At 42.3% G+C, this 26,812-nt stretch overlaps 1 protein-coding gene across 13 annotated transcripts in view; it reads left to right on the forward strand.

Annotated features, from left to right (window-relative positions):
• Positions 1 to 26,812, forward strand: part of DTNA (dystrobrevin alpha) — a 373,548-nt gene that overhangs the window by 288,886 nt on the left and 57,850 nt on the right. For 3 of the 13 annotated variants that reach the window (XM_045296186.1, XM_004702946.2, XM_045296190.1), the window contains exons 11-12: positions 2,022 to 2,030; positions 4,806 to 4,889. In XM_045296186.1, coding sequence (XP_045152121.1) covers positions 2,022 to 2,030; positions 4,806 to 4,889 — 93 coding nt within the window. Of the gene's footprint in view, positions 1 to 2,021; positions 2,031 to 4,805; positions 4,890 to 6,342; positions 6,625 to 17,408; positions 17,487 to 18,005; positions 18,099 to 26,812 lie in introns of those variants that run through there. The other 10 variants (XM_045296187.1, XM_004702949.2, XM_045296191.1 and 7 more) reach the window with 7 other exon arrangements.

The raw sequence follows: 26,812 nt of genomic DNA on the forward strand, positions 1-26,812 counted from the left end.
TTGGTTTGGGATGTGATTTACACACGTGGATAAGTTTATACACAACAGGAAGAATGGAGCAGTGAGCTTTGGCAGCACTGGTGAACATACTAAGCCATGTGTTCGCTGAACTGAGGAGGGAATTGTTATAGACTCAAAGGATTTTTCTTCTTTGTTACTACAAAATTGTTTCCTTGTGAACATAGAACAAATTCTCATAAGACACTACCCAGATAGAGAGCATGTTATACAATTTTTTTAAGAGAAGGATAATTATCTGTCCTCTGTATTCCTGAAATATGAATAATGTTATGAACCCTTTGGATATGCAATTTAATGTTGAGCATTGCATAGTCGTTTTACATCTTGTTGCTTGGTGATTTGTACTTAAAGGTGATGCAACTCTTCTATTAGAAATTACATCTAACCTTAAGCAGTCAAAATTATTATAAGGTATAGACAAAAATGGATAGCTTATACCTGGTGCATACTTAATAAATCAGTAAATATTTTCAACATCTACTTAAAATTTCAATATGAACTTTTAAGTATGAAAAATGGCAACAATGTGAGTGAACCTTATAAAAGTAGACGTCTCAGTCTACTTTGACATCAAGTCAATGTCGACTCATAGCAACCCTGCTGGACAAGCTAGAACTGGCCCTGTGAGTTGCTGAGACTGGAACTCTTTACGGGACTAGAAAGCCCCGTCTCTCTCCTTTGGAGCAGCTGCTATTCAAACTGCTCACCTTGTGGTTAGCAGTCCACCACAGAACCACTACGCCATCGGGCTGTAGAGATAGATACAATAGATACAAAACAGATTGAATCTGTAGAATAATTACAGAAAGATGAGGCTTTCTGTGCTCATAAAGAATTGCTATCTCAAAAATGCACAGGAGAAGTTCTACCTTGCCCTGTAGTCAGACTTAATTAAATGGCAGTGAGTTTGGTTTTTTTTAATAAATCATTTTATTGGGGGCTCTTACATATATTACAACAAACCATATATCCATTATCTCAAGCGGACATGTAATTGGGCATCAACGATTTCTAAACATTATCTTTCTTCTTGAACCCTTTGATATCAGCTCCTCTTTTTTTCCCTCCCTCCCCCACCTTGCCACCTCCGTGAACCCTTGGCATATTATGTATTGTCATTATTATTTAGACATATCTTACACCACCCATTCTTTCCCTTCACCTACTATCCTATTATTCTTCCCCTGACGGGGGTTATTCTACCCTCATTGCTATCTGTTCCCCCTTCCCTCCCTTCCCCTATCCTCCAGGAACCATTGCTCCTACTACTGTTTCTGAGGGAGTTTGTCTTTCCTGAATTCTGTATATTGAAAGCTTTCGTCTGTGCCACTGTCTGTACATCAGTCTAGCAAGACTTGTGAGATTGGACTGAGATCATAATAGGGGGAGGAAGAATTGAAGAACTAGAGGAGTGTTGTGTACTTTGCTTGTGATAAACTGCCCCCTGGATGCACATTTTCTCTTCTGCACAGCCCCTCTGTGCAGGGACATCCAGTTATCCACAGATGGGCTCTGGGTCTCTAGCTTGACCCCTCTCCATCACCTCCATGAGGTTGTTTAGTTTTAGAATTCTGATGTCTGTTCCCATAAACACCTCATAATCATATAGACTGATATGCTTCTTCCATGTGGGCTTTGTTGCTTCCCTGCTAGATGGCTGCTTGCTTGGCTTCAAGCTTTATGCCATATCTTTTAATAGTCTGGCACCATCTATTGGCAGTAAGTTTGGTTTGGGTTTTGAGGTAGTACTACAATCACACATACACCACACGCCCTTCAGAATGGAAATTAACCATACCACACACTCAAAACATTTTTATTTTACTAGATCCAAGGGATTTTGCACACATACAGAAAGAATACTTCCAGTCATAAAGTGTTCCTTAAGTAGAAATGAGCAGGTAGATGCTATTGGGCATTTGTTCTTAACTATTGTATGGCTTATAAAAGTTAATGTGATTAATGGTCGTTATTCTATCCATTTTTTTTGCTGCCAAAAGTGATACTTGGTAAGTAATCCAATATCCATAATGCACTTACAAAGATTTATCATCATGACTGTCAGTGGTTAAGAGGCACAGAAGGAAAGTTCCTGAAGGCCTTTGACTACTGACCTAAGGTTAGTAGTTCAAAGCTAAGCAGCAGCACCGCAGAAGGAAGTCCTGGAGACTGGACTTGTAAAGATCAGAGCCAGGGGAAATCCTGTGGGGCAGTTCTACTCTGCACTACCTGGGGTTGTCACGAGGCAGAATCTCCACAATGGGGAAGGAGGTCTTGTCCAGAAAGCGGACTTTATAAAAGGCCCCTCCTTGTGTCTTACCCTGGCTTGTGGAGCTATTTCTACTACAGTTACATAGGGATACATATGTTTTAGATTCCCAATATGACCCAATCATTCAATAGAGTTATTTGCCATTTAATTATTGAGGAACTATCAACTTCAGTCCCTCTGGGGACACCATGTGGGGCCATAATCAGCCTTTGCGGGCCTCCTAATGAACCTTTTCTCATCATGAAAAGCAGCCTTTTCAGTTTTGCAGGCAGTCACCAGGTTAAATATAGTAAATTTATCAGGTTAGTTTTTTGAAAACACAACCTGGCAGATAACTACTTCCGCTTGTATTCTCATTTCCTGGTGATAGCTCAAGATCAGAAACTTGAAATAAAAATGGAAACCACAAATGTGGGATAAATTATATTATCAGCCCTACAAAGCTACAGTGAAGATGTTTCATTGATTTCCCCTAAACATTCATAATTCACAAAGGACGTGTGTGTAAACTTGGCGTGATTCTTTTCAAATGGTGATATCCACCTCGAGGCAGAATCAGTTTCAATCTAGCACGATGTCGCTCACTTGCGTCAAAGTCACATGCCAGGTAAGTAACGCAAAACAAAAAGGTAGTTTCAGAACGTGAGCTAAACTGATTAGAGTAAATGAAACAGTGAATCAATTTTCTTCTTCTCTTTGATTTTATTTTTTAGATAATTAAATATGTATTTTTGCTGATGCGTGTATCGATGGGTGACCGTATGATTTTGACCTCATCCAACCAATAATGTTTCTTTTAAAATCTTAGAAAACAATTCTGTACAACGTACTAAGAAACAAAAATGCCTAGGAGATTTTGTATATAATGTCAACATTTTAATGCTGCACAGCATAGTGTCCATTCCCATAAGTAAACTTGAATAAATAAATCTCCCTTCTTTCCAGAATCATGGAATCCCAAAGTTACTCTGGTTTCCTAAAATAAAGATGAAATCATTTGCAAGCTTAATTTTCAACCAAGTGAGCATAAATAGATTCCAAAGACTACGCTAATGTCCCATCTTCGAAATGCCTCGTATCCTGCGAAGCTCAAGTGTAGAATGATCTCAAAGCCGGCACACTCTGATTCAGAGTGATGCCCTGCTCCGCCAGAGACCTCGTCTTCTGGATTCTAAATCCGCCCTGTCTTCCCATGCGGTAGCTTCCTGGCAAGAAACAGGGAAACTAAAATTTGCTTGGAGATGAGATCAGAATCTTCGCTATTTTTTAAAATCAAATCTATTGTTTCTAATCAAAACCTTATTTTAAATTCAAGACATTGGTGGCAGGAAAAGCGTGACAGTAGGGGTGAAAACGAGAAGACAGGGTGACTGACTTGGACAGAGCAGGTGGCAAAAGCCGAGGGCAATTCTGGGGAATATGGAAGCCTATCTTTTTTTCATCCTGATTAAAAAAAAGGGAAGTTTGTGGTATGCCTTATACCATACATGTTACTTACTATGTGGATCACCCAGATGGTAACAACTTAATAAATCCTTAAACCCTTACAGAGCTTAATCATATCTTCACATAGAACAAAAAGTAGATAAATCACACTGATTCTGTAGTTTTCCAGATACAGCTCAGGATCTACCCAGACTGATCCCATTGGAAGAGGAGCAATGGCCTTGTTGGACACAGAATAAAGTTTTCCCCGTCTCAGACATTCTGTCGATCCTAATAGTCATCGAGTGTTCAGAGGCTCTGCCTTGAGACGGCAGTGCACGGAAGGCTGCCTCAACATCCTTAGAGAATAGGACTGAAGGACGCGCCAGGACGCAGAGCGCACGGATACCCATTCCTGTGGTGTCCAGAAATCTCTCTCGGTGTTTAACTGAGATGATGTATTCTCAGAAATCATGTGACTTTAAAAGATATATTCCTTTCCTAAAAGACGGCCAAAAAAATTAACACTAATAAAGTGACTTAAAACAACAGAAATGTGTTGTGACTTCTGGGGGCTAGAAGTTGAAGATCAAGGTGTCAATAGGACCATACACTCTGAAGACTCCAGGGTGGGAGAGCAGATCCTTTCTTGCTTCTTCCCAACTTCTGGTGGTTCTTGGAAGCCTTGTCATTCAGTGGCTTATCATGAATCTCTTCAATCTACGCCTCCATGGCCACCTTCCCTCTATGTCTGTGTCCCCTCTCTGTTATAGGACCTCACCCATATTGGATTAGGGTTCACCCTTCTCCAGCACAACCTCATGTTAACTGGTAACATCTTCAGAGACCAGATGTCCAAACAAGGCCAGAAAGGAAGAAGGAGAGGTCAGGACTTCACTCTGTGTTATTGAGGAGGATGCAATTCAATCCGTAACAAAGTACTTAATGAGTGTAGTTTGAAAAGTTAAAGTTTCATGTTTGGTCCTGGGCAAAATAAAACTTGGCTCTCTCTAGTCACTTTCCTAGAGAGATGGAGGATCGTTTCCATGTTTGTGTGTGGCTTTTAATTGCCGATCCTTTGTTCTAGGCCTCCCAGACCTGTCACCAGCATGAATGACACCCTCTTCTCCCACTCTGTCCCCTCCTCAGGAAGCCCTTTTATTACAAGGAGGTAAGTTCCAATATTGTTTTGAAATACATCCTCTCTTTGGTGATAAGCCTTGATCCTGTGGCAAAATAAACAGTAAAAACACTGGTGTAAAAATTTGGAACCAGATTGCTGATGAACAACATGATGAGTGTAATTGATGTCACTAAATTTTACATGTCAAAATTCTTAAAACATCAAATGTTTCATTGCCTATCCACTTACCACAATAACAACACCCAAGATTGTTGTAGAAACAGTTTATAAATATCTCATGAGTGTTTCATAGTATTCATTCGGATGCATTTGAAGAAAGCTGTTGGCTTTATGCATCAGTCTTCTGGCATTTATAATAAGCTACTGACAGTAGGAATACAAGATAAGCTTATATTTTACTATGGACACACGTGCATTATATCTTGTTGAGAATGTGACCATCACTGCTCTTGTAGTGATCTATGTAAGACAGAGTAGGGATTTTGAGGAGCTATGCTGTGTAATTATATGTACCTTGAAACATCTCATCATTTAAAGCTCCAGATGGAAGAGAATCCTCTTTGAGGGATTATTGAGGTTAGACTCTGAAGACCAAACCTTAGCAATGTAGTTTCCTTCTAAGTCATTTCATGAAAAAGAACAAGAACGGGAGGGGCCGAGAAGAGGGGTGTCAGCGAGGTGACTATGGGTCACATCTTCTTGGACAGAGTCCACCCCCTTATGAACAAAGAGCAGGTGAACCGGCGACACCTTAAGAGTTATGTATTAGAAACATGCAGGGCTCAAGAGGTGTTCCAAGTCAGTTCATCACATACCATGGCCAAAGAACTAGAGAATGATGTTGTAAATACCAGAAGAATGCTCACAGGAGCGCAGCCGCAAAGGTAAGGAAAGTGGAGTGAGTGCGTGAGCCTGATATCTCAATGCCTATCAGCAGGGCCAGACGAAGCGCAGCCTCATATTTCACCAGCAAACATAATTAATCATTTCCCCGAAGAGCTTTCTGAAGTACCAATTTCACTGTCGTATCTTGGTACCTCCTCGTGAGGATGTGAAGACAGTGTAAGTCAGAGTACTGCTATGTTTCCCCTTTGTTTCTGTATTTGCACATCGGCGGGAACCTGAGATAACGATGTTCCCCATAAACGGGAATTAGCAGTCAAGAGTGAGTGGGGGGACCCCGTGTTTCACTGGTACGAAGGAAGCAAGGTTGCAATGAGGGGCGTGAAGAGAACTGTGGGTGCTGTGGCTGGACCCTCAGGAGCTCCCTCACCCACACTCCGTTCAGAACCACCAGCAAATGCAGGCCACCGTCCTAAACGCTAAAGTCTGGGAGTGACACAGGCCTGTGCCTCTGTCTAGGGAAGCCCTCACCTAGTATTTTGAAAAATGTTGTGCATATTTGAGGAAGTCCTGCATTCTGCAAATGCCAAGCCCAGAGAGACCCATCCTTACTGAAGGTCATTTTATATCATTTCAGCTCGGACGGTGCTTATGGTGGATGCGTCTAGATGGATAACATGACTTCTTCTACCTAACACATCCCTATAATCCTTTGAGCTGTTCTGTTTCCTCCAGGGTGCTCACTAACCCAAAATGTGATCATTTCCTTCTTCCCCATTTCCAGTCCTTTTGGAATGTTCTGTGTGAACCACAGACACATTGTTTAAAGCTTGCAGTTCATTTTCTCAACGTAGAGGTTGGCCTCTCGTTTGTGTTTAAAGGGTGTTGTTCAATAAAGCTGTCTGCATGAACATCTTTCCTCGCTGAGTGGGCCATGCTCTGTCCATGGGAGGTTGTACTGAGGTCTCATTGTTTGCATCCCTCAGGTTAGCTGAGGGGATAAGTGCCCTGTGGCTAATGAGCATTCACTCATAATGCTGTATGTCAGCCAGCTGATCTCAGGGAATGGTCAGTATCCCAGCCAGGAGTCCCTCATTGTAAGAGTAGCTCCATAGCTAGACTGCTAGGCATTCCGTTTCATCACGAAAGTCCTCCTGTTTCAGGGGAGCTGAAGGTCTTTGGGGTTTAATGAGATTCTATTGAGAATTTCTAACTTGAACAAGACTTGGCGCTTGTCTTTCTTTTCCACTTATTTTCTTGTATTCCAATCAATTTCATAACCTCACATCAATATGCATATGGTGCATATATGCAGGGGTATGCACACACGCACGCACACACACACACACACACACACACAAAGCAGAAAAAAGCTCTATCTAGCATAGTATGCATTTTTCCCACTAGGCAAGCAGTGAGCAATTTGCAACCAGTGCTAGTGCACCCAGTGGCTTCACCTCGGAAGGTTCTCTCTGGTCACAGTAAACTTTTTTGTAAAAGCAGTTTTGCTCAAACCTCTTTTATCCTAATGGGCGATTTAAGAGAACAGCAGTGCAGCTGTGAAATTTTGTTTCCTGCTTGGGAAAAATACCTCTGGAACTGTTGTGATGTTGGACACAACTTTACAAGGACAACACTATGGGAAAAACTCAAGTGTACACGTGGTTTTCTCATTTCAAGAGCAGTGAAATGTCAATTGATGACAAACTTCGTTCTGCATGTTCATCAACTTCCCAAACAGCTGAAAATGTCGACAAAATTTGTGCACTTGTGCTCAGAGATCAATGATGGACCATTGGAGAAAGAGATGAGGAAGTTATCTGGCCTATCTTGGAGCTTGGTTCAGTAAATTTTAGCAGAAAATTTGGGAATGAGAAGAGTTGCCGTGAAATTTGTACCTCAGGTTCTCACTGACCAGGAAAAAGATCGTTGAGTGGGACCATGCTGTGCTTTGAAAGAACAGCTCCAAGGCAACCCAGACTTTTCCCCAGGTCATTACTAGTCAGGAGACATGGGGCTATTCTTAGGATCCCAAAAGCAAACATCCATCAAGCCAGTGGAAGACGCCATCTCACCTCAGCCAAAGAAAGTTTGTCAAGTGAAGTCAAAGAGCAAGAAGGTGCTCATTTGGTTTTATTTTGATATGAGGGGGATAGTGCATTTGGAATTCATTCCACTCGGTCAAACACTTAATCAAGCTTTCTAATTAGAGGTTCTGAACAGATCACATAACAGTGTGCGCCAAAAAAAAAGGCCTGATTTGTGGCAGATGGGGGCGGGGGTTGCTTATGCCACCACGAGAATGCACCAGCTCATACAGCCATCTCAGTGTGCCAGTTGTGGACACAAAACAGCATGCCTCTCTTGCCCCATGCACCTTACCCACCTGCCCTCGATCCATGCAACTTCTTTTTGTTTTCACAAATGCAGAGAGACTCGAAAAGACAGTGATTTGACAACATGGAAGAGGTGAAGAAAAAAATGAGGGAGGTGCTATCCAAACAGATGAGTTTGAAAAATGTTTCCAAGAATAGAATCGCAGATTTGACCAATGTACTAAATGTAATGGAGAGTACTTTGAAGGTGATACAGTTGTTTTGAAAAGAAAAATTAAATACATAGCTTTGGGGAAAAAAACTCTGGGTATTTTTGGGTTCCCCCTCGAATGCAAGAGCACCGACTGGATGGGTCTCTGTTTTGTACAATTTGCAAGACCCTAGGTGGTGATTCTTAAGACTCTTGAGTTAAGGAGTGCCTTGGAACAATCATTAACATTAATTGAGCAAGACTAGGTCAACATCGCATAGCTGCGTCTTACTGGAGTGAAAGACTCAAAGATTTATACTTTTCTAAGCCGTGGGCCTGACCAATCTATCCCCCTAGATAGGGCAATCAGATTCCTATTGAAGTAGCACTTTCAAAACCAATTTCAGGCTGTCAGCACTTAATTTCTATACTTGATGGTGTTGGCAGAGGCCCAGTGCTTAAAAGAAGTTTGTTTTGCCGTGACCATGCATTAATACACATGTAGCTACAGGGACGAGACCGAGGTCCTGTTCTTCCTGCGATTGGAACCAAATCATGGAACTCTGATCTAGAGCTCTGCCCTCATCCCCAACTCCCACTGCCTCTTTTAAAATAGAATAAAACCTGAACCAGCCAAAGCACTGCCTGCCGGGGCTAAGGCAGCCTTGAGAGAATGGGAACTGTGCCAGACAGACGTGGCATCTTACCGGATGCCACTTACTCATAATACTTACAGGCATCAGTATTGTGACAGATCTTAGAAAGATAAAGCTGAGTGAGGGTCAATTAGAATCACCATCTCAGAATCTCTCACTACAAACTCCTGGGATCTCTTACAAGTATATACCACTTTGATGTTCAGAAGGCACTAGCGTACGCCATTGAAGTGTTTGGATAATCGAGGAATCTACTTCACACAGATCGATGAGTATAAAGCTCTGTTACTGATGCCATTTGTCATCTTCCCTGTCCTTACATTCTTTTTTAGCTGTATGCCCGATTCATGTGTGCGAGACTTGAAAGAAAGGAGAGTATTCTCCAAACCTCTCCCTTAACTTTGAGCCCTTCTTGTGCCCAAGAGTGCATGTGCGTGTATGCTCAAGGCTGGTTAGCCATTAGGTCATTAGTGGGTTTAATGACACCAATCAGGGTCCATGCGTTCATTTTCTTGGCCATAAGCTAGCCACATTTCTCATACATGCGTGAATTTATTGAAGAATGCCTGGATCTATGGACATTGACCATCACCACAACAGTCAGAGCGCAAAGGGCTGTGTATGCAGACTGAAGGAAAGCTAACGTATCCTTATTGCAACTGGTCATACAAGGCTGGCCCTGCATCCAGGTCCTCATCATTCCTCCCCTCCTTCACTTCCCGTAGCATTCTTCCTCTTAATATCTGCTGCATTTGTTGATGACATGCCTCAGATTGAGATTTTAATTATGTTGAAAAAAAACAATCCTTTTATTGTGTTATATGAAAGACACATGAACTAATCCTCTCCTGTGTCAAATAACTGCCTTTAATTGTGGCCCATCTTCTTCACTGGCCATAAAAAAAGACACTCTGGAAATCTGACTGAGTAGATTATTTTTGCCTCCACTATTAGGAACATTGTGGGGAAAAGATGAGACTTTCTATTCCTGAAAAGAGTTATGGGCTCAGAGACTCCCGTGGCAGTTGTACCCCATCCCATAGGGTCTCTATGCATCAGCATCAATTTGAGAGCCGTGGGTCTTTATTAGGGACATTCCTTCAAGGTTTCCTGTAGCTGTAGCCACGAATGCAGGAGAAATGAGGGTGCAATGGGACTGTTCACCGAAAGGTCAGTGTTTCAAGCCCACCAGCTGCTGCAGGCATTCCATAGGAGGAAGATGAGCCGCTCACTGCTATGGAGATTTACAGCCTGGGAAACCCTAGAGGGCAAGTCTGTTCTGCCCTGTGGGTCACTCTGAATTGCAGTTGATATAACAATAGGCTGTTATATTGACTTAGACTGTGATACAGCATCTGTAATATCCAGCTAGATCTTAACCTTCTGCCAAATATTTAAAAAGTACTAATAATTCACAGACTGTCAATACAATCTAGCATGCTATTTGCTGGTGTATCTTAATAACAAATATCTAACTACAGATACCACCTTTGGCTCTACGTGCCCATGGGAGAGGCTCACCACCCAACCTGAACCCTTTTAAAGTCTTTATTCGCCCCAGGGCCTCAGTGTGTGAAGTGCTTTTCAACCAGAGAAAGAAAGCCTCAGTCCAGTCTCTTTCTCAGTTTTGTTTTTGAACGCCTTTGCTTACCCAAAACCACTTGGCCTGTCAACTCAGGCCACTGAAGTGACTTGAAATGTGCAAACTGAATTTTATACATGTGTGCTTTCTTAATAAAAAGGGATTGAGGACAATATGAAGTACTGAATTCAGCCTTTGCTCCTAAGAACCAGTTTTCTCCATGGCTAAAATTTTTCCCTACAATTAAAGGCCATCCCTTTTCCATCATAAAAATTGGTAAATTTCTAAATCCACAGCTGGTGCTACCTTGAAGATGTCTGCAGTCTTTCATCTGCGTGTGATATTTCTGGGCATGTTGTGTGAAATTATCTGTAGCTAATTCTCTACTCCATCTTGCACCGCAGCTGCCCTAAAAGGCTGGGGTTTTTCAAACTTGAATTGAACTGGGCACCACACGCAGCTAGCCATTGTCCACAGGAGAATGTGTGTGCGCCGTTAGAAACAGAGCTGCCATCTGCTTTCCCGGATAACCTTTGCCCTCTTGGTAGAATCCCTGTGGTTGGCTGTACATGGCCTGTACCCACCCAACAGTTCTACAGGCTCTTAAGAAAACTACAATCCTTGCTGCATTTGTATCTTGGTACAACATAGTACATGTAGTGGCTGAAATAGGAACTCCACGTCCTTGTTATTTCTTCCCTGATACTTACTCGCTCAGAAGGGTTCACCTTCTACACGCACCTTAACGAATCACACATTTTCCCAATCGAGAAACTACTTTTCATGCTCATTCGTGTATGTCCCACTTTACATTCCCAATGAAAGGTATTGGAAGCTGGAAAAGGAGAGGACAATAGGAGTTTTCAGCAAATCAATGATCATTGGACCAAAGTGACTCCTAGCCTCTCAGTCTGCTCACATTGAGATTAGCTGTATAGCCTAACTATTAAACTGTGCCCCAGACAAATGTTTATTCACGATCGATGGTTACTTAAGCAGGGGAAACAACTTTACAAGACATTCTTTACAAGCCTAAACTTCACCCAAGTTATCCAATTCCTGAGCAATCCATGACAATGAAAAATAGGTACCCTTATTTGCTGTTATTCATGTATTACTTTCCTTTTGATCATAGTGCTAATAATTATCTCTCAGTACCTAATTGGGTTATGTAATGTGGATCCTCTGGGAAAACGCACCACCACTTTAAAATCATATTTACTATGAGAAACAGCCTGTAACCAGCTGTCTTAGTTCTCTCGTGAAGCTGCAACAGATAGACTGCAAGTAAATGCTAACAGACAGAAGCTCGTTCTTTCACAGGAGGGGAAACTAAGAGTTCAATGTACGGTGCCAGCTCTAGGGAAAGGTATCCTCTTTCTGTCCACTCTAGAGCAGAGAGCACATCTCCTTTCAGCATCCTGGAATATCTGCATGTGTCTTGACATCAGTCCTCCCTTGGGTCTAAAAGGTTCTCAGCCCAAGGACTCCCCAGTCCAAAGGATGCTTTCTTCTCCTGGCTCTCTGATCATGGATGGCCCTTCTTTAACCAAGCGTCCTAAGGGTATAGCAAGTGATGAGGTGTGTTTTAGGCTGCTAACCACAGTCAGTATGAGGCTTCGTATTCTCATAAAGATTTTCTGTCTGTAAAAGACCCACAGGGGCAGTTCTAACCTGTCCTTTAGGGCCATTAATCTCCCCACTGGCAGGGACTTCAGGGTGTTTTTGTTTTTTGTTTTGAGTCAAATTCACACCTCTCTGTGCAACTAATCTCTCCTTTGATCTCTTGTAAGATAAAAGGTGAGGCAGTCTGCACCCCAGGGATTAAATAAGGGTGACACATCGAAAACACATATGTCACTTACCGTGTACTTGACCAAAGCTATTGCATTTTAAGCTGCCTCACATTGGTGAGAAGAATGGAAAATGAATAAGAAAGATAGAAGAAGAGTGGGTGCCTTTCAATCATGGTGTTGGTAAAGAACATTGAATATACCAGAGACTATCAGAAGAACAAACAAACCTGTCGTAGAAGGATAGGCAGAGTGTCTCTTGAGATGGCAAGGCGTGGTCTTTTACACTTTGGGCATGTTATTAGGACCAGTCTCTGGAGAAGAACATCATGCTTGGTAGAGAGGCAGCAAAAGATAGAAAAACCCTCAATGAGATGGATCAACACAGCACTGATTTTGAGGATGGCACATGATCCATTCTGTTACACATAAGGACACTATGGGTCTGAGCCAGCTGGACTCCCCTGCACTAACAATGACAAGAGCCCACCCAAGTCCAGTATCACTGAGTTAGCCAGCATATTCCTCTTTATAAAGCAACCTTATCACTTTCAAAGTACTCTCCATTACACTTAATACGTTTGTCAAATCTGTGATTCCATTCTTGGAAGCATTTTTAAAACCCATCTGTTTGGATGGCTCACAGCACCTCCTTCATTATTTCCTTCATCTTTTCTACATCCTCAAATGGCTGTCCTTTCCTGTCCCTCTTCATTCACAGAAACAAAAAGAAGTCATACAGAGAGAGGTCAGGTGAGTAAGGTGTGTGGAGCAGGAGAGGCATTCTGGTTTTTGCCAAAAACTGGTGCACTGAGATGGCTGCGTGAGCAGGTGCATTGTGGTGGTGGCAAAACCAGTTCCCAGTCTGCCACAAATCAGGCCTTTTTTGCATACTGTTATGCAATCTTTTCAGAACCTCTAAATAGAAAGCTTGATTAACAGTCTGACCTGGTGGAATGAACTCCAAATGCACTACAAGTGTTCATTTTCATCCATTCTGGAAGTTGATGGACATCCAGAATGAGGTTTGTCCTGATTCAAATTTCCCGGCTTTTGAAACAAGAAAACCACTCATACACTTGAGTTTTTCCCATAGTGCTGTCCCTGTAAGTTGTGTTCAACATCACAACAGTTTCTGTGGCATTTTTCCCAATCAGGAAACAAAATTTCACAGCCACATGCTGTTCTCTTAATCGGCCATCACAAAAAGAGGTTCAAGTGAAACTGCTTTCAAGAAAAAATTCACTGAGACCAGAGAGAACCTTCCCAGGCAACACCACTGGGTGCACTAACCCAGAGCGAGTTGCTCCATGGTCGCCTAGCGGGACAAATATGCACTACAGAAGATCCGCTCTGCCCAGGGAAATTCCTGGGGTTTTGAGGAGGGGGCAGGAAGACCTCTGGTATATTTTGGAGGACACATTTGATCCATGGCATTGAATCCTTTGCCCCATTTTCAAATTCAAGACCTTAGCACATGTAAACCACTTTCACTCTGGTACCAGGGCTGATAAGATCTTTACCCAGTCACCTATTGTAAGCAGAAGTGGCATTTAAAAACACACTCTATGATTAAGAAAAAACTACAGGCACTTTTGTGTGATGTTGTTAGCTTAGGACACTCTAAAAATATGACAGAAAGGAAACGAAGAGAGTTTTCAGGGATGGTAGCCTTGCTACACCTCAGGAATCAGATTCAAAAAGATGTATGACCCTTGGCCAAGGGGAGCCCCAACTTGCTCCCATTTCTGAAGTTAAAAGGAAGGGTGCATTTTTATTTGAGGACAAAGCATGTAGAACTAGCTAGAAGTGGGGGGACAGGAAAGCCATTGTTGCGTGCTGGCACCTTGACATGCTGGAAGCACTCATTCCTCCCAAAGGAAAGAGGTCGCACTGTGTCTGTGTTTTCATCCCAGCGACCATGGTGAGCTGGGAATGTCACCTAACTTCTCCAAGCAGACCTGTGAGCGTCAAAAAATGAAAGCTTAAGACTCTCACCATGTACACAAAATATTATGCGAATATATTGTTTGGGAGGGGTCATAATAAATGATGTAGTACTACCACTTCTATAACTTAGGAGAACTCTTTCATAACTCTGCTTCTGGCAAAATGTCCAGGTTTTAAGCAAAGCTGGTCTTACAGCCAATCCTGTGTTCTTGAAGCATATCGTTTTGAAAGAGTGGCTTTGTTGTCTTGTGGTTTTTCTCATACTTAGCTTGTTGTTAGCTTCCTCTATACTTGGTCATATTTTTAACTTCCCAGAAATAGTGATGGAGAGAAGAAGTTGAGGATAGTTCTAGGAAGTACAGAACTTATGAGAACAGCCAGTATCCAAAAGTCAGAAATGTTCTGTGCTAGATATTAACTACTAGAGCTATTTAAAAAAATCAGCTATTTCTAAAAAAACCACATGCAAATACTACAACCCCGTATTTTCCAAGAACTGTTTTTCTCCAATCTCTAGATTTACATCTGCATATTTCCCAGAGAATCACATTAGTAGATAGAGGGAAAATAAAAGACTTTCTATGATTCCCTCAAGCCAAGGTTGGCAAAACAAAATTATCAAAAGGAAAGGTGTGTATGTGTATTCGTGTATGTGTGTGTGTGTGTGTGTGTGTAGAATGTCTGCTCATCTACTTGATAGAAGAAGGGACCTGGGAAGAAGAATGGAGGAGAACAAGAAGCAGAAGACAAAAGTTCACAAAAGTAGTAGAGGAGGGAGAAGAGAAGCCCAAAGAATTGGAGCTGGACAGCTCCGCCCTGCCTAGCCATTGTGCCCATTCCACTCCTACACCATGCTGTCGTCCGCTGTGCCAGTGGCCAGGCAGTGGAGTAGGACATGTGAAGTTGTATTGCCATACAATTTCCTCCCGTAAGATTTCACCAGAATAATTCATCCCTTGATCCTGTTGTGTCTTTCTTCTCTACTGCCTCTATTTTCTTCATCTTCATATGCAGTCAGCATCACAGGTTGTACCTGAATAAAGATGAGATTTGTTGTTGTTGTTGTTGTTGTTGTTGTTGTTGTTTAAGGAAATATCACCACAATTTCTGGGATTTAAGAAACAAAAAAGTCTAACAGGGCCAGGAACTGATTTAAGTTGAAAAGAAGTAGATCACAGTGTAGAAGTAGGAAACACGGTAGGTCTGTTTTCATCCCAATGACCCTGACGTTGCAAGCCATGTCTCGAGGGATAGGTCCATCTATCTCGAGTTTAGAAAAAAGGGAATTGGAGGCAACGTTTGGGCATCAAGGAAGCCACAGTTGCTGGAGACTGAGCTACACGGATGAGCTCTGGGAAACCAGATGCTGTGTGCTGATAGGATGAGGGCCCTTCACAGATGACACCAACTGTGATGATCGAAGGTGGCCTTTTGATAAGATTTTTGGTCACCTTATTAAGAAGGTGGAGATCAGTCAGTTGAAAAATCATTAAGCTCATCTGGAAAGTAAATTATCCTACAACACTAATCTCATTTCATTTTTAAGGTCATTTTTTTCTTATCTTCAGTTATGTGTTCTGTTTTGTTGTTTTTTATCTTTTGAAAAGAGAAATTTTTGTGAATTATTTTGTGGAGAGCCTTCCTAGAAAACCATAGTTTCTACATGTACAATTTAGCGGTCCTGTTTACAATTCTTCCAGCTGTACAGCCGTTTGCACCCTCTCTCCTTAACAAACTCATTACCCTATAAGGTCTCTGTCCAGTCCTTCAAATGTGGATTGTAAGTTTGATCCCACACAGACTGGTGTGAAACCAGCAGCATGCTCAGGCAGGCAGGCTAACATTAAGATGGCTTCGGGGCGTATTTTTGAGTTAAGGAGAAAAAGATTTTAGTACCATACCAGGTAATTCAGTTGTGTTTTCTAAGACAGCAATACTAACTTCGGAAGAACTGAGTGAAAACTCCGTCATGCATTCAACAAGCATGAATGCTTACATGTGTTAGCCATTCCATCCTAGAGCCAATGGAGCGTGCATTGTTATAAGAACTTCAACCACAATGTGTGTCATTCTGCTTTGAATATACATTCATAAATTTGTGTGTGTGTAAAAACTCCAGGATCTTTTCATTCCAGGTTGCCACAAATTTAGTTTTTGGACATGTGGGCGTGAAAGCTCACAATAGAAAGCCCAGTGATTAGCATTTGGTGTTCAAAGTTGGGCCGCTTGTTCCTGCATTCTCCACAGGGCATTTTAGGTGGAATAGTGTCGGGAGACAAACTCTTCATTCACCTACAAATAAGCACGCTCTTTCGGCATGTTATCGGTATAGAATTGTCATGCTGAGAATGAATATTTCTCCACGAAGCACTCTTATTCATTGTAGTAGATCTTGGGGATTGGGGGTGGCCACTGTCCCATTATTATTATCTCTATTTCTACTGGTCCTATAATGAAACGAAATGTAAACTCGTTCCAACTAGCATGTGAGTTAAATGAGCCTAACACGACATCGCTTCTCGGCCTTTTGGCTAAGATCAGGTGTAATGAACCTAACACGGTAGCTTGTCGTTAGGAGAGGCTCTTCCCCGGTCGTCTCCTCACGAAGAACACACACGGAAGGACACACCACTCTATCACTTTCCTTCAGAAGATGCAGAGGTTTAGTTCCCTGTTGCCCTGAAAATGCTCTTTGCCGCTTCACATCCAAAGTCAGGTGCCTTGCACTTGGAGTAGGGGAGCTGGTCTAATGTGGCAGCAACCGCTAGGTGATTTTCTAGTCGCTGGTCAACCCAGGACGTGGGAGAGTTTAGAGGAGGCTGGTGAAGGTCAACTTCTTCAGCGGGCTCTCCAGACTGGCAGGACTTCGTGAGCTACTGAACTGCCGCTTACAGGGTAGGTCGCCACCCATGGGAGTAGATTGTCATGACACGGAAGCACCTGAAATCTCCGAGTAAATCCTTGCAGTTGGAGCAAATAGCAGAGACCCAATCTGGGATGGTGGTAGCTAGCGTTTTGTACCGCTATTGTGGTTCTCACGCCCAGCTGAACTCTGTAGAAAGCTGAAAACACCTTGAAGGTTTCCAAAGAATAAGAAAACTGTCCAAAGGGACCTTGGAAGTCTCTGTTGCCAGTTTCTCCTCGTGAATGCATTGCCGTGTTTACGCTCTTCTTGGCTTTCCGTCTTATTAACTAGCTCTCCTCCCAAGGACAGTGAAGTAGAGCAAAGCAAACGGCTGGCTAGGGCTGCGCCAGCTTTTCTGAAGGGCAAAGGGTAAGTCACAGACGAGAGTGTGCCAGAAGCCTGAACTCACAGCACTAAAATCAGAGATGTCTTTTGTTGTAAAAACAAAAACGGGTTTGTGTTTGCAAGCAGTTCTCCTATAACCCAATTAACAGCACCAAATAGTTATTTCCCAGTAGACACATCCGTGCCGTGACTCACTGTTTGCTGGTGGTGGTGACGAAGCGGATGTCTCGCTTTGTCCCAGGGACAGATACTTGCTCTGTGCATGCAACCCACTGTGTTAACTGTTCAGACGAGCGACTTCCCTTTAGTGGTTTGAAGAATGCAAATCTGCTCTTGTGAAACTTACTTAACGTAAAGGGGCGTCTTTATTGTTCAAATTGGTCAGGTGGGATTGTGAACGCCCTTGCTTGGATTTTGCTTGTGTTTTCCCTAGAACATAACAGCCTATTCCTCTTCTTCTGCTTGGTTTTCTCTCACCTCCCTGTTCCACCTACTCTGTCTGCCTCGACTAACCCCACTTTCTTTCTTCCTGCCCCATTGCAGGGTACAGTACAGCCTCAATGTGGCAGACAGACTAGCTGACGAACATGTTCTCCTCGGGTTGTATGTCAACATGCTCCGGAACAACCCGTCATGGTTAGTGCAGGTTTGGCCACTTGACTGTCCTTAGACCAAGGGACAGTCTGATCTGGTGACAGGAAGTCTCAGCAAGGGGCTAAGTCCCAGGATGCTGAAAGTGTCACTAAAGCACTTTCACGGATTCAACTAAGAAGTCTTTTTGTGATTAACCCATGTCCCTGTGGGTGGTGTAAAAGCATGTCGTGGTCCATACTAGCATCCAGGTGGGTCTATGGGACCTGGGCCATGCCCAATCACACACAATCATGGCAAAGAATGTGTCTTATTACAAGGGAATGGGTTTCTCTGCTGATTTGGAAAACAATATCTCATTTTTTACAATAGCAATGAAAAAGAGGAAGTGATGTCTAAGACAATAAAACAGAAATCTTTTCTTTAACAATGATGACGGCGGGGAGAATTGTCTTCAATTATTCTCCACAATTTAAAGCCCAGTGATTAACACTGGGAGCTCAAGGTTGGATCGGGGAAATCATTTTAGGTAGAATAGTGTGGGACAAATTCCTAATTCACCTATAAATACACAAGTCTGCTTTCACATCCCAGAATATACAAAGTTTATTTTGTCAGGTGTGAAAAAATCTGGAAATTCAGTGCCTTTTGTACTTGGATAAAGGTATTCATATAGGTTTTTCAATTTTATTGTGACATGGGAGATTCATCCCATGGAGATCCTTCAAAAAGTTCACTGAAAAAATTTCGTTATTCTCAAAAAATTTTTTTTCATTATTCTCTAGTGGTAATTCCATTTTTCCATTCATTCTTTAAAGTCTCCTTGTATTTTTTTCAACCTAGTTTAGACGACTATTTTACAAACCTCTTTGGCAAACTTCAGTTCTTAGAAATACGTCAATCCTGCTCAACATGCATTTCTCTAAACTGAGGACTCGTGGATTTTCAGCAGTTACAACTAACAAATGAGCCAGTGCATTAAATGTCTTTAAACGGTTCATGCCTTCAGCATAGAATCCTCTTTCCCCCACTGGTTCGCAGAAAACAGTTAGCCAGTTGCCATCCAGTCAATGCTGACTCATGAAGCCCCCAGGTGTGTCAGAGGACTGCCCTGATGTTTAGAAATAGTCCCCAGGCCTTTCTTTCCAGGTTCCTCTGGGTGGACTTGAACCTCCAGCCTGAAGGAGAGAAGCCAAGTCCTTTCTCCATGTGCGCTCCTCCAGGACTCCATTTCATAAAGCTCAAACGGGTTTCCCCACACACCATAGCCGTCTGCTACTCGGTGGTCATGGGCCGGGCTGCAGTCAGGTGTCCCTTGTTTTCTAGAACTCTTTCTCTACTGTTTGTTTCTTCCTATTCCTGCTTCTGATGCTTTAGAAGTCATTTTCAAGAATAGCGCGTAAGATGCTGTTGTCATACACTGATGAACATTTCCCAATAATAGTATAAATATTAGGTAGTTAACAAGCATTGTCTCCTATCAGGGGAAAAAATTACTCTGGTCAGATTTAGATCCAACTAAGGGGGAGAGCCTTCCTGGTGCAGTAGAGACTGCCTTTTTCTTTGAGCACCTTGTTTGGAGGCTTTTATGGGTTTCCGGGGGGACATGAGAGACTCTGAGACCTTAAATCCAGTGTGTAATGTTCCTTCAGTCTACATGATGTCTGGTGCAAGGGATTCTAGGAAAGGTAGTCCACAAATAGTGCCAGTTCTTGGTCTCTGAGGCAATATCTGTGACAAATACTTGAAAGTGTCCTTTAGAGGGAGCAATCCTGGCTGTGGGAGTTTCTTTGAGCTCTGCTCCCATTCACCCGGACGAGGGAGCTCCTCTGGCCTCTGTTTCTGACCTCCCTGTCTGTGCTTTCACCCGCTTTCCCAGTCTCCCTTTACACATATAATTATATTATACAGAGCGATGGTGTAATATGCCCTGCTATATCCGGTTATTATATAATACGTTATATATAGTAGTTATTGTCATATATTTTATATAACTAAATGATCATTTATGTATATAAATAACTAGCAGCATACTAACTTAATCTTACACTATACCCTACTCTTCCAGGATCTAAAAAGTCTCTACCCAGCTAACATAAGCCTACCTCTTTGTTCAGATATTCTGAACTTTGAGATCAAATAGTATCTCCATTTTACCACAACACAGACTCTCAAAACTAAAAGAGGAAAGAGTGATTGGTTTAGTCCTATTTCTGATGAATTTGCAACTTCAATGTTCTCTGGTCGAACTAAATACTGAATCTCAAGAAAAAAAAACTTGTATAGAAATCTGAAAAGAATAAGGTCACTATAGATTCAATCATGTCCGACGGCAATGATGTCATCTCACACCATCTCCCTCCCACCCACTCCCACCATCTCCCTCCCACCCCCTAATTTGAAGCACATGCAAGTGTTTCTACCATCCTAGTTGACCTTTTCTTAATTAAAGCTGTAACAAAGAAATCACCAGAGGGAAAAGCTCAGCGTGTGTCATTACCATTCTTTTTCCGTAGTACACATGATTAAGCACATTGGCTTGATGGTCACTTAAGATCATAAAACTGTCTTAGCCACCACTTCACACATCCACTGAAGAAAGCTGGATGTGATTTGTACTTTGAAAACAAAGCAGAATTTGAGACTGCTCATGGAAACAGAGTCTGTCTGAATAGCCTCCCTCCATGTTTCTCATCGCTTTGGGTTGCCCATAAAAATGTCCAGCTTCTTCCAGTTCTCAATTCTCCTTCTCTTTCCTTTATGTTTCATTAGACCCCGACAATTCCTCACACCTCTCCGGGCAGCACGCGTAATGCACTGCTGTCTCACCTCCTTTATCATCTTTACGGCTATATTGCTTTATTCAATTACAGTGAGATACATAAAAATGTTCATAATCATAATAGATAGCATTTTTAACATGTGCCACATACTAAGCACTGTGTTAAGAGCTTTCTACACAAAAATTTGTTCTTGTCCTTAGAGTCAGCTCATGGAGTCGGTAGGTACTACCATCCCCTACTGTCTAGCTCAGGAAAGGCATCAATTTAAAGAGTTGACGTGACTCTTCCAGGGTAACACAACTATGAAACAGTGTACCAGGAATTCTAATCCTTAAGCTATCTGATCCCACGTTCCTAACCCCTGTTCAAATAACGAAAATTCAATCAGAGTTGAGCACAATACTTATTCTGAGCAGTTATTCTACGTGCATATAGGAAACTCATTTTGACCCCAGAGAAAGGAAATGGCTCAATGCAGCAAGGTATAGTGAGGCTTACAATGAGAATAAAATCCAAACCAAACCCAAATTGGCTGCTTTTGAGTCAATTCCAACTCATAATGACTAGAGAAGAACCGATCCTTAGAGTTTCCATGGCTTTAAATCTTTATGAGAGCAGACAGCGTCATCTTCCTTTGGTGGAGAAGGTGGTGGCTTTGAACTACTTCTTAAAATAGAAGCCAAGCACAAGTCAAACCACGGCCAGCAAGTCAATTCCAACTCAGAGATCCTATATAGGGCGTTCAACACTGTGAATATCTATGGGAATAGGTCGTTTCCTCTTTCTCCCAAGGATCCTCATGGTTAGCAGTTCAATGCTTGTCCAACAACATCCCCAGAGCTCCCTAAAGGAAGGAGTAATATAGGAGATCAACCATTGCTTAACCTTAGCAGGATTGAATGCGCCTAGCCTCCCCTTCTTACTGAGATCAATGGATATCAGGACAAAGAATGGTCTATGATGTAGAAACTCAGACATATCTTTTGGAAATCAAATTTAGTAATCCTGCAGACAAACAGGAAAGAACGAATTTGCAATCTGAAGTGAAAGAAAAGCTTCTGGCAAATTAATTGGGGTCAGACATTTCTTTAAAGTGAATATTTGCTTTCATGGGTAAGAAAGCCCCCAAATCAAAGCCAAATAGCTGCATGGCAACCTGCAGGTCGTTACAGGGGCAGTTAGCCTCAGCTCTCCCTGGGAACTGCCAGTGAGTTTGAATCACTGCTTCTGAGGTCAGCATCAAGTGTCTAACAATGGCACCAAGCTGCATACGTTCTTATCAAACAGCCCGACCAAATGACCTCCAGACCATACTCCTGGATCTCTCCTCCGCACTGTAGCCTCGTCACTAAAATGAAATACACCACTGTTTTAAAAATCACTTGTCATCAAGTCAGTCCATACCATGACAACCTTCTGTATTCCCAAACAGCACAGTTCAAGGGCGGCGAGCTTTGGTAGGAGCCCTGGTGATACAGTCAGGTACGCACTGACCTCAGAGCGGCCATCAGAATCCACTAATCTCTGGTGGCCTAGTGGGTGATGTATTGGACTGTGAACCACAACATTGGTGGTTCAAATCCACCAGCTATACTGCAGGAGAAAAATGAGGCTTTCTACTCCCGTAAAGATTGATGACCTTAGAAATTCTACACAGGCAGTTCTCCTATGGGCCACTAAGTCACTTGGAGTTGGCCCGGCGCAAAGGCAAGGAATTTGGTGAAGCTGGGTGCTCCGTAAACTCCTGACTCCCAGAGGGCATTTGTTTGATTTGGGTTGGTTTGAGTGACATGTTGTGTGTAGGTCTTTCTTCTAAGGCACCTTTGGATAAATGTTAAACACTGTCCTTGCAGTTAGTTGCCCAGTGCTGAGCTGTTTTGTGACCCTCCTATGGACCCTCTTGACAGAGTAAAACCACTCCTGGGGGCTTCCAAGTCATCATCATTCTTTACTGAGTAGGAAGCCTGGTCTTCGGGACACCTAGGGACTCTCAGAAAAAACAAACAAACAAACTTACTGCCATTGAGTCACCTCTGACTCACAGTGACCCTGCAGGACAGGGTAGAACTGTCCTTGTGGGCAGCATTGCCTAAATGGCCAATGGTCTCTGAACCAACTTGGGATGGAGTCACCATCCTTCCAGGGACTCCAGTCATTTAACAATAAGTTCGCTGCCCTAGTGACCATTTTCATTATTTATCAAGTGCATGTACCGAAAGGTAGTTTACTGTCTCATACAACTAATATTAAATAAGAGCAATAAAATAAGACAAAACTATTGGAGAGGGTTTTTAAATAGTAATGAAAAAATATGAAATAATACCAGACACCCCCTAAGAAAAGACCAGTAAAACTGTTATTTCAGATATTCCATATTGCTTCTTGATTTGCATCCTCACTTGCAATATTCTTCACTTTTCTCAGAGCATCATTGGCTATGTGATTGATCCTTAACCACCTTTTCATTGTAGGATTAGGAATCCATTCCTTTAGAAGTAGGCCAATTAGACACGAGTCATTGTGTTGGATGCATTCCAAACAGGTGGTGTTTCTTCTCTGAATATATTATGTTCATCTTTGAAAAACCCCTTCCTGCTTCTGCTGAACTTATAGCAATTGTTCTGTCAACACGTTTAGCTCTTTGAAGACATTCAAGAATTGCGTCATTCCCTCCTACCCCCTCATGGGGACTGGAGCACAACGCACAGCTGAAAGGATGACAGTGGGTCCCGCTCTGGTGGTTTGGCACGTTTTTTACATGAGACGTTTATTTACTGAAGTAACAAATGCAAGGGAATAAACATGTACTATTTCATCAGAAGTATAACGAATTTTATGAGATGAAAAAATAAGTATTACAAGCATAGTTCCATCTGATTTTTTATACCTGTGGACAGAGTGAACATTGCTGCAGGCACTTAGAATACACTGTTGTGCAGATGAATGTTTTAAAACGAATAAGGAATGTGGATTTGTGGTTTCCCCATCGGGGGGCTGCCCAGCCACTCACCTTAGAGAGAACCCTGATTATAAAAAGGCCATTTTCACAACCCATTCCCTGACCTCAACCAAAAAATGAAATACTGGTTCTATTGAACTGGTGCAAACCGGCTGAATCCCACCACTACCTGTGGGTTTCTGAGATTGTAAACCTTTACTGGAGTAGAAACCTCATCTTTCTCCCAGGGAGCAGCTGGTGATTACAAACTGCCGACTGTGACCCCCTGTACAACCAGGACTCTTTTCTTGGGACCCTGACAACCTGTTGTATTGCTTTCTCCTATTTTTCATAAATCTCAGGGACGCACGCTAGGAGGAGGGATAGTGGTGTTGTAATAGTATAATCGTGGTGTTGTAAACTTCAAAAGGGCAAGAATATTGTCATTTTTACCTCATCCTGACAGCTAGAAGTTACGTTTGTAAAGCGTTTCACAAAGGACAGGGCCTTTGTCATACATTAGAATAGCTAATGTGCTGTGGGATAGACGCTGTGTGGCCTAACCACAAGGTCAGTGGTTCAAATCCATCAGCCCTTCGTGTAAACATTTACAGTCTAAAAATTTTTTTAACTCCCAATTAAATGATTAAAAAATAAAACAACAACTAAAAATGCAAAGAAGAGTTACAGTCTCAAAACCCTGTGTAACAGTGCTACTCAGGGTTGTCTGGTGAGTTTTTCCTACACATTATTTCACTTGTTCTTCACACCCTATAAAATCAGATATTATTACTATTTTCCTCTCATGGTCAAGGAACCATGAGCTTGGTGACCTTAGATGACTTATCCAAGGTCACGTGCAGGAAGGGCTTGCATATAGTTCTCCAGACCCCAGCTCCCATCCCTTCCGCACCCCTTTCCCAGGGCCTCCTTGTCTTTGCACCTGCTTCATGTGCGCTGCAAAGAGGAACCTAGCAGTGGTCCTTGATTAAAAGCTTTATTTTTGGAATTATCCATCCATCCTCACTGTTGACTATGTGAGCGCTGTATGTCTTACAGTGAGTGATGCAGTCAATTCGCTCCATTGCTAACCTAAAGACAGATGGTTAGAGTCTAGCCAGGGGCACCTCGGAAAAAGGTCTGGCCATCTACTTCTGAAGAAGCAGCCATTGAAAACCGCATGAAGCACAGTTCTACCCTGGCGCACCTGGGGTTGCTGCAAATCAAAACTGACCGAATGGCAACCGGTTTGGCTTTGGTTTTTCCACCCTCTCGTGAAAGGATCCCTGGTGACTCAGTGGTTGGACATTCAGCTGCTAGCCAAAAGGTCATCGGTTTAAACCCACTTGGTGGTTCACATAAAGACTGCAGCCCGTGAAAGCTTATGGGGCGGTTAGATTCTGTCCTGTGGGGTCACTGTGACTTGGCATCATTTTTACTACAAAACAAGCACCACCTTACATGAACTGCTTCAATGATCGGTTGCTAAATCAAAGAAACACGTGTGTGTAGTTCATGGTTCCGATGTCAGATGAGCCAAATCACATTACACGTTGCTTATCTCCTCTTTTCTGATAGAGAAAACATCTTACCCTCAACTAACTGCAGAAGATAGGAAATAACCTGATAGAATAAGCCTTCATGTAAACGTTAACAAATGGTGCCTTTTCAGCCCATAGTCCTCCTGTGAGCTATTTGCATGACTAGAAGAGCAAAATATGAGCTTCAAAAATTAGTATCCAGTGTTAAATTTCCTATCTCCATTTTTAAAATAGGAAAACACAGAATTGTTTTCCTGTGCCCTTTGGGTTACACTATTATTTGGTTGATTCTTCCATCCTTGGAAACAGAAGTGCAGAGAAACAAGAGAAATAGGGACCAGCCCCACATGCCCAGAAATCTTTGCTAAGCCACAAGCCAGTAAGCCCTTGCTTAGATGGGACCACTTGCATTTCCGGAAACTCCATTCTTAAATTGCTAATAATAGACACTGGTCATGCATTCAAGGCAGAGGGTGGAGAACCTTCAAAATAATAGATTCTCCCGGTCTGAAGCGCAGTCTAGGCAGCTGTCACTTTTTAATTCATCCTGTTCTTATAGCAAGATTACTGATTATAAAGTCATGAAATAAATAGCCAAGGATGGAGAAAGAGCTTGGAGTCCGTATTTATTTTCGTGATTTAGGGATTATTGGCCATTTGTTTTCAACTATTTTTCACTGAAGTCTTGAAATAATGGAATTTATCAGAGAAATGCCTCGTTCACCCAATTACAATCTGAGCATACTGGAATGGCATGTGTGCTCATAAATCGTTCGTGTGCTCATAGGGCAATATATCACTCAGCTCCTGTCCCCTCAGTGCCAGGAGAGGGAGGCATGGAGCATGAGTTCTAGCCTGCTAGACACAATCCCATAAGTTCATGGCTTACAGTGCCAGGCGCTCTTTGTTATAACGACCTCCCCTTCATACTACTTCTACTTACTTGCTAGTCATCCATGGTGTCCGGGGCTGCTGATCTTTCTTTCATTATTCATTTGTCCGAGCACTCACAAGTTCTTTGACAGCATCACTTTCAGGCAGTCCGCTAGATCAGTCAATTGGCTGAGCTTGGAGCACTGGTCCCCACCACCTACACACGGATAGTGGATTAGGGTTAGGGTCTAATACATCAGCAAGAAATAATAGCCATGTTTCAAATCAAAGTAAGGTCCCTTGGTGACGCAGTTTTATGTTTATCGAAGTTATCATAGAGAATTCAATTATCATTTAAACCACTTCAGGCATGCATGGATTTGGGGGAAAGGATAAGTAACAGCTTTGAAGTGTAGATTTTCTGAAATGAATACTACCTTTTGCTCTGATCATTCTTTCCTTACTCTAGTCCCGTGGGATTGATACTACACATATGAAAACCCTGCACACTAGTTTTTTCTCTGTTAAAAGAATGTTTGTAAAATACCATCACCATGCACTGATGTCAGTTAAATGCTTGGGAAAAAATGATCACTTTTATTTTTTTTAAGCGTTTCATTAGGG

The sequence above is a fragment of the Echinops telfairi genome, unplaced genomic scaffold (genome assembly GCF_000313985.2).
Source record: "Echinops telfairi isolate 266 unplaced genomic scaffold, ASM31398v2 ScPeMD7_7400;HRSCAF=8409, whole genome shotgun sequence".
Taxonomy (NCBI): domain Eukaryota; kingdom Metazoa; phylum Chordata; class Mammalia; order Afrosoricida; family Tenrecidae; genus Echinops; species Echinops telfairi.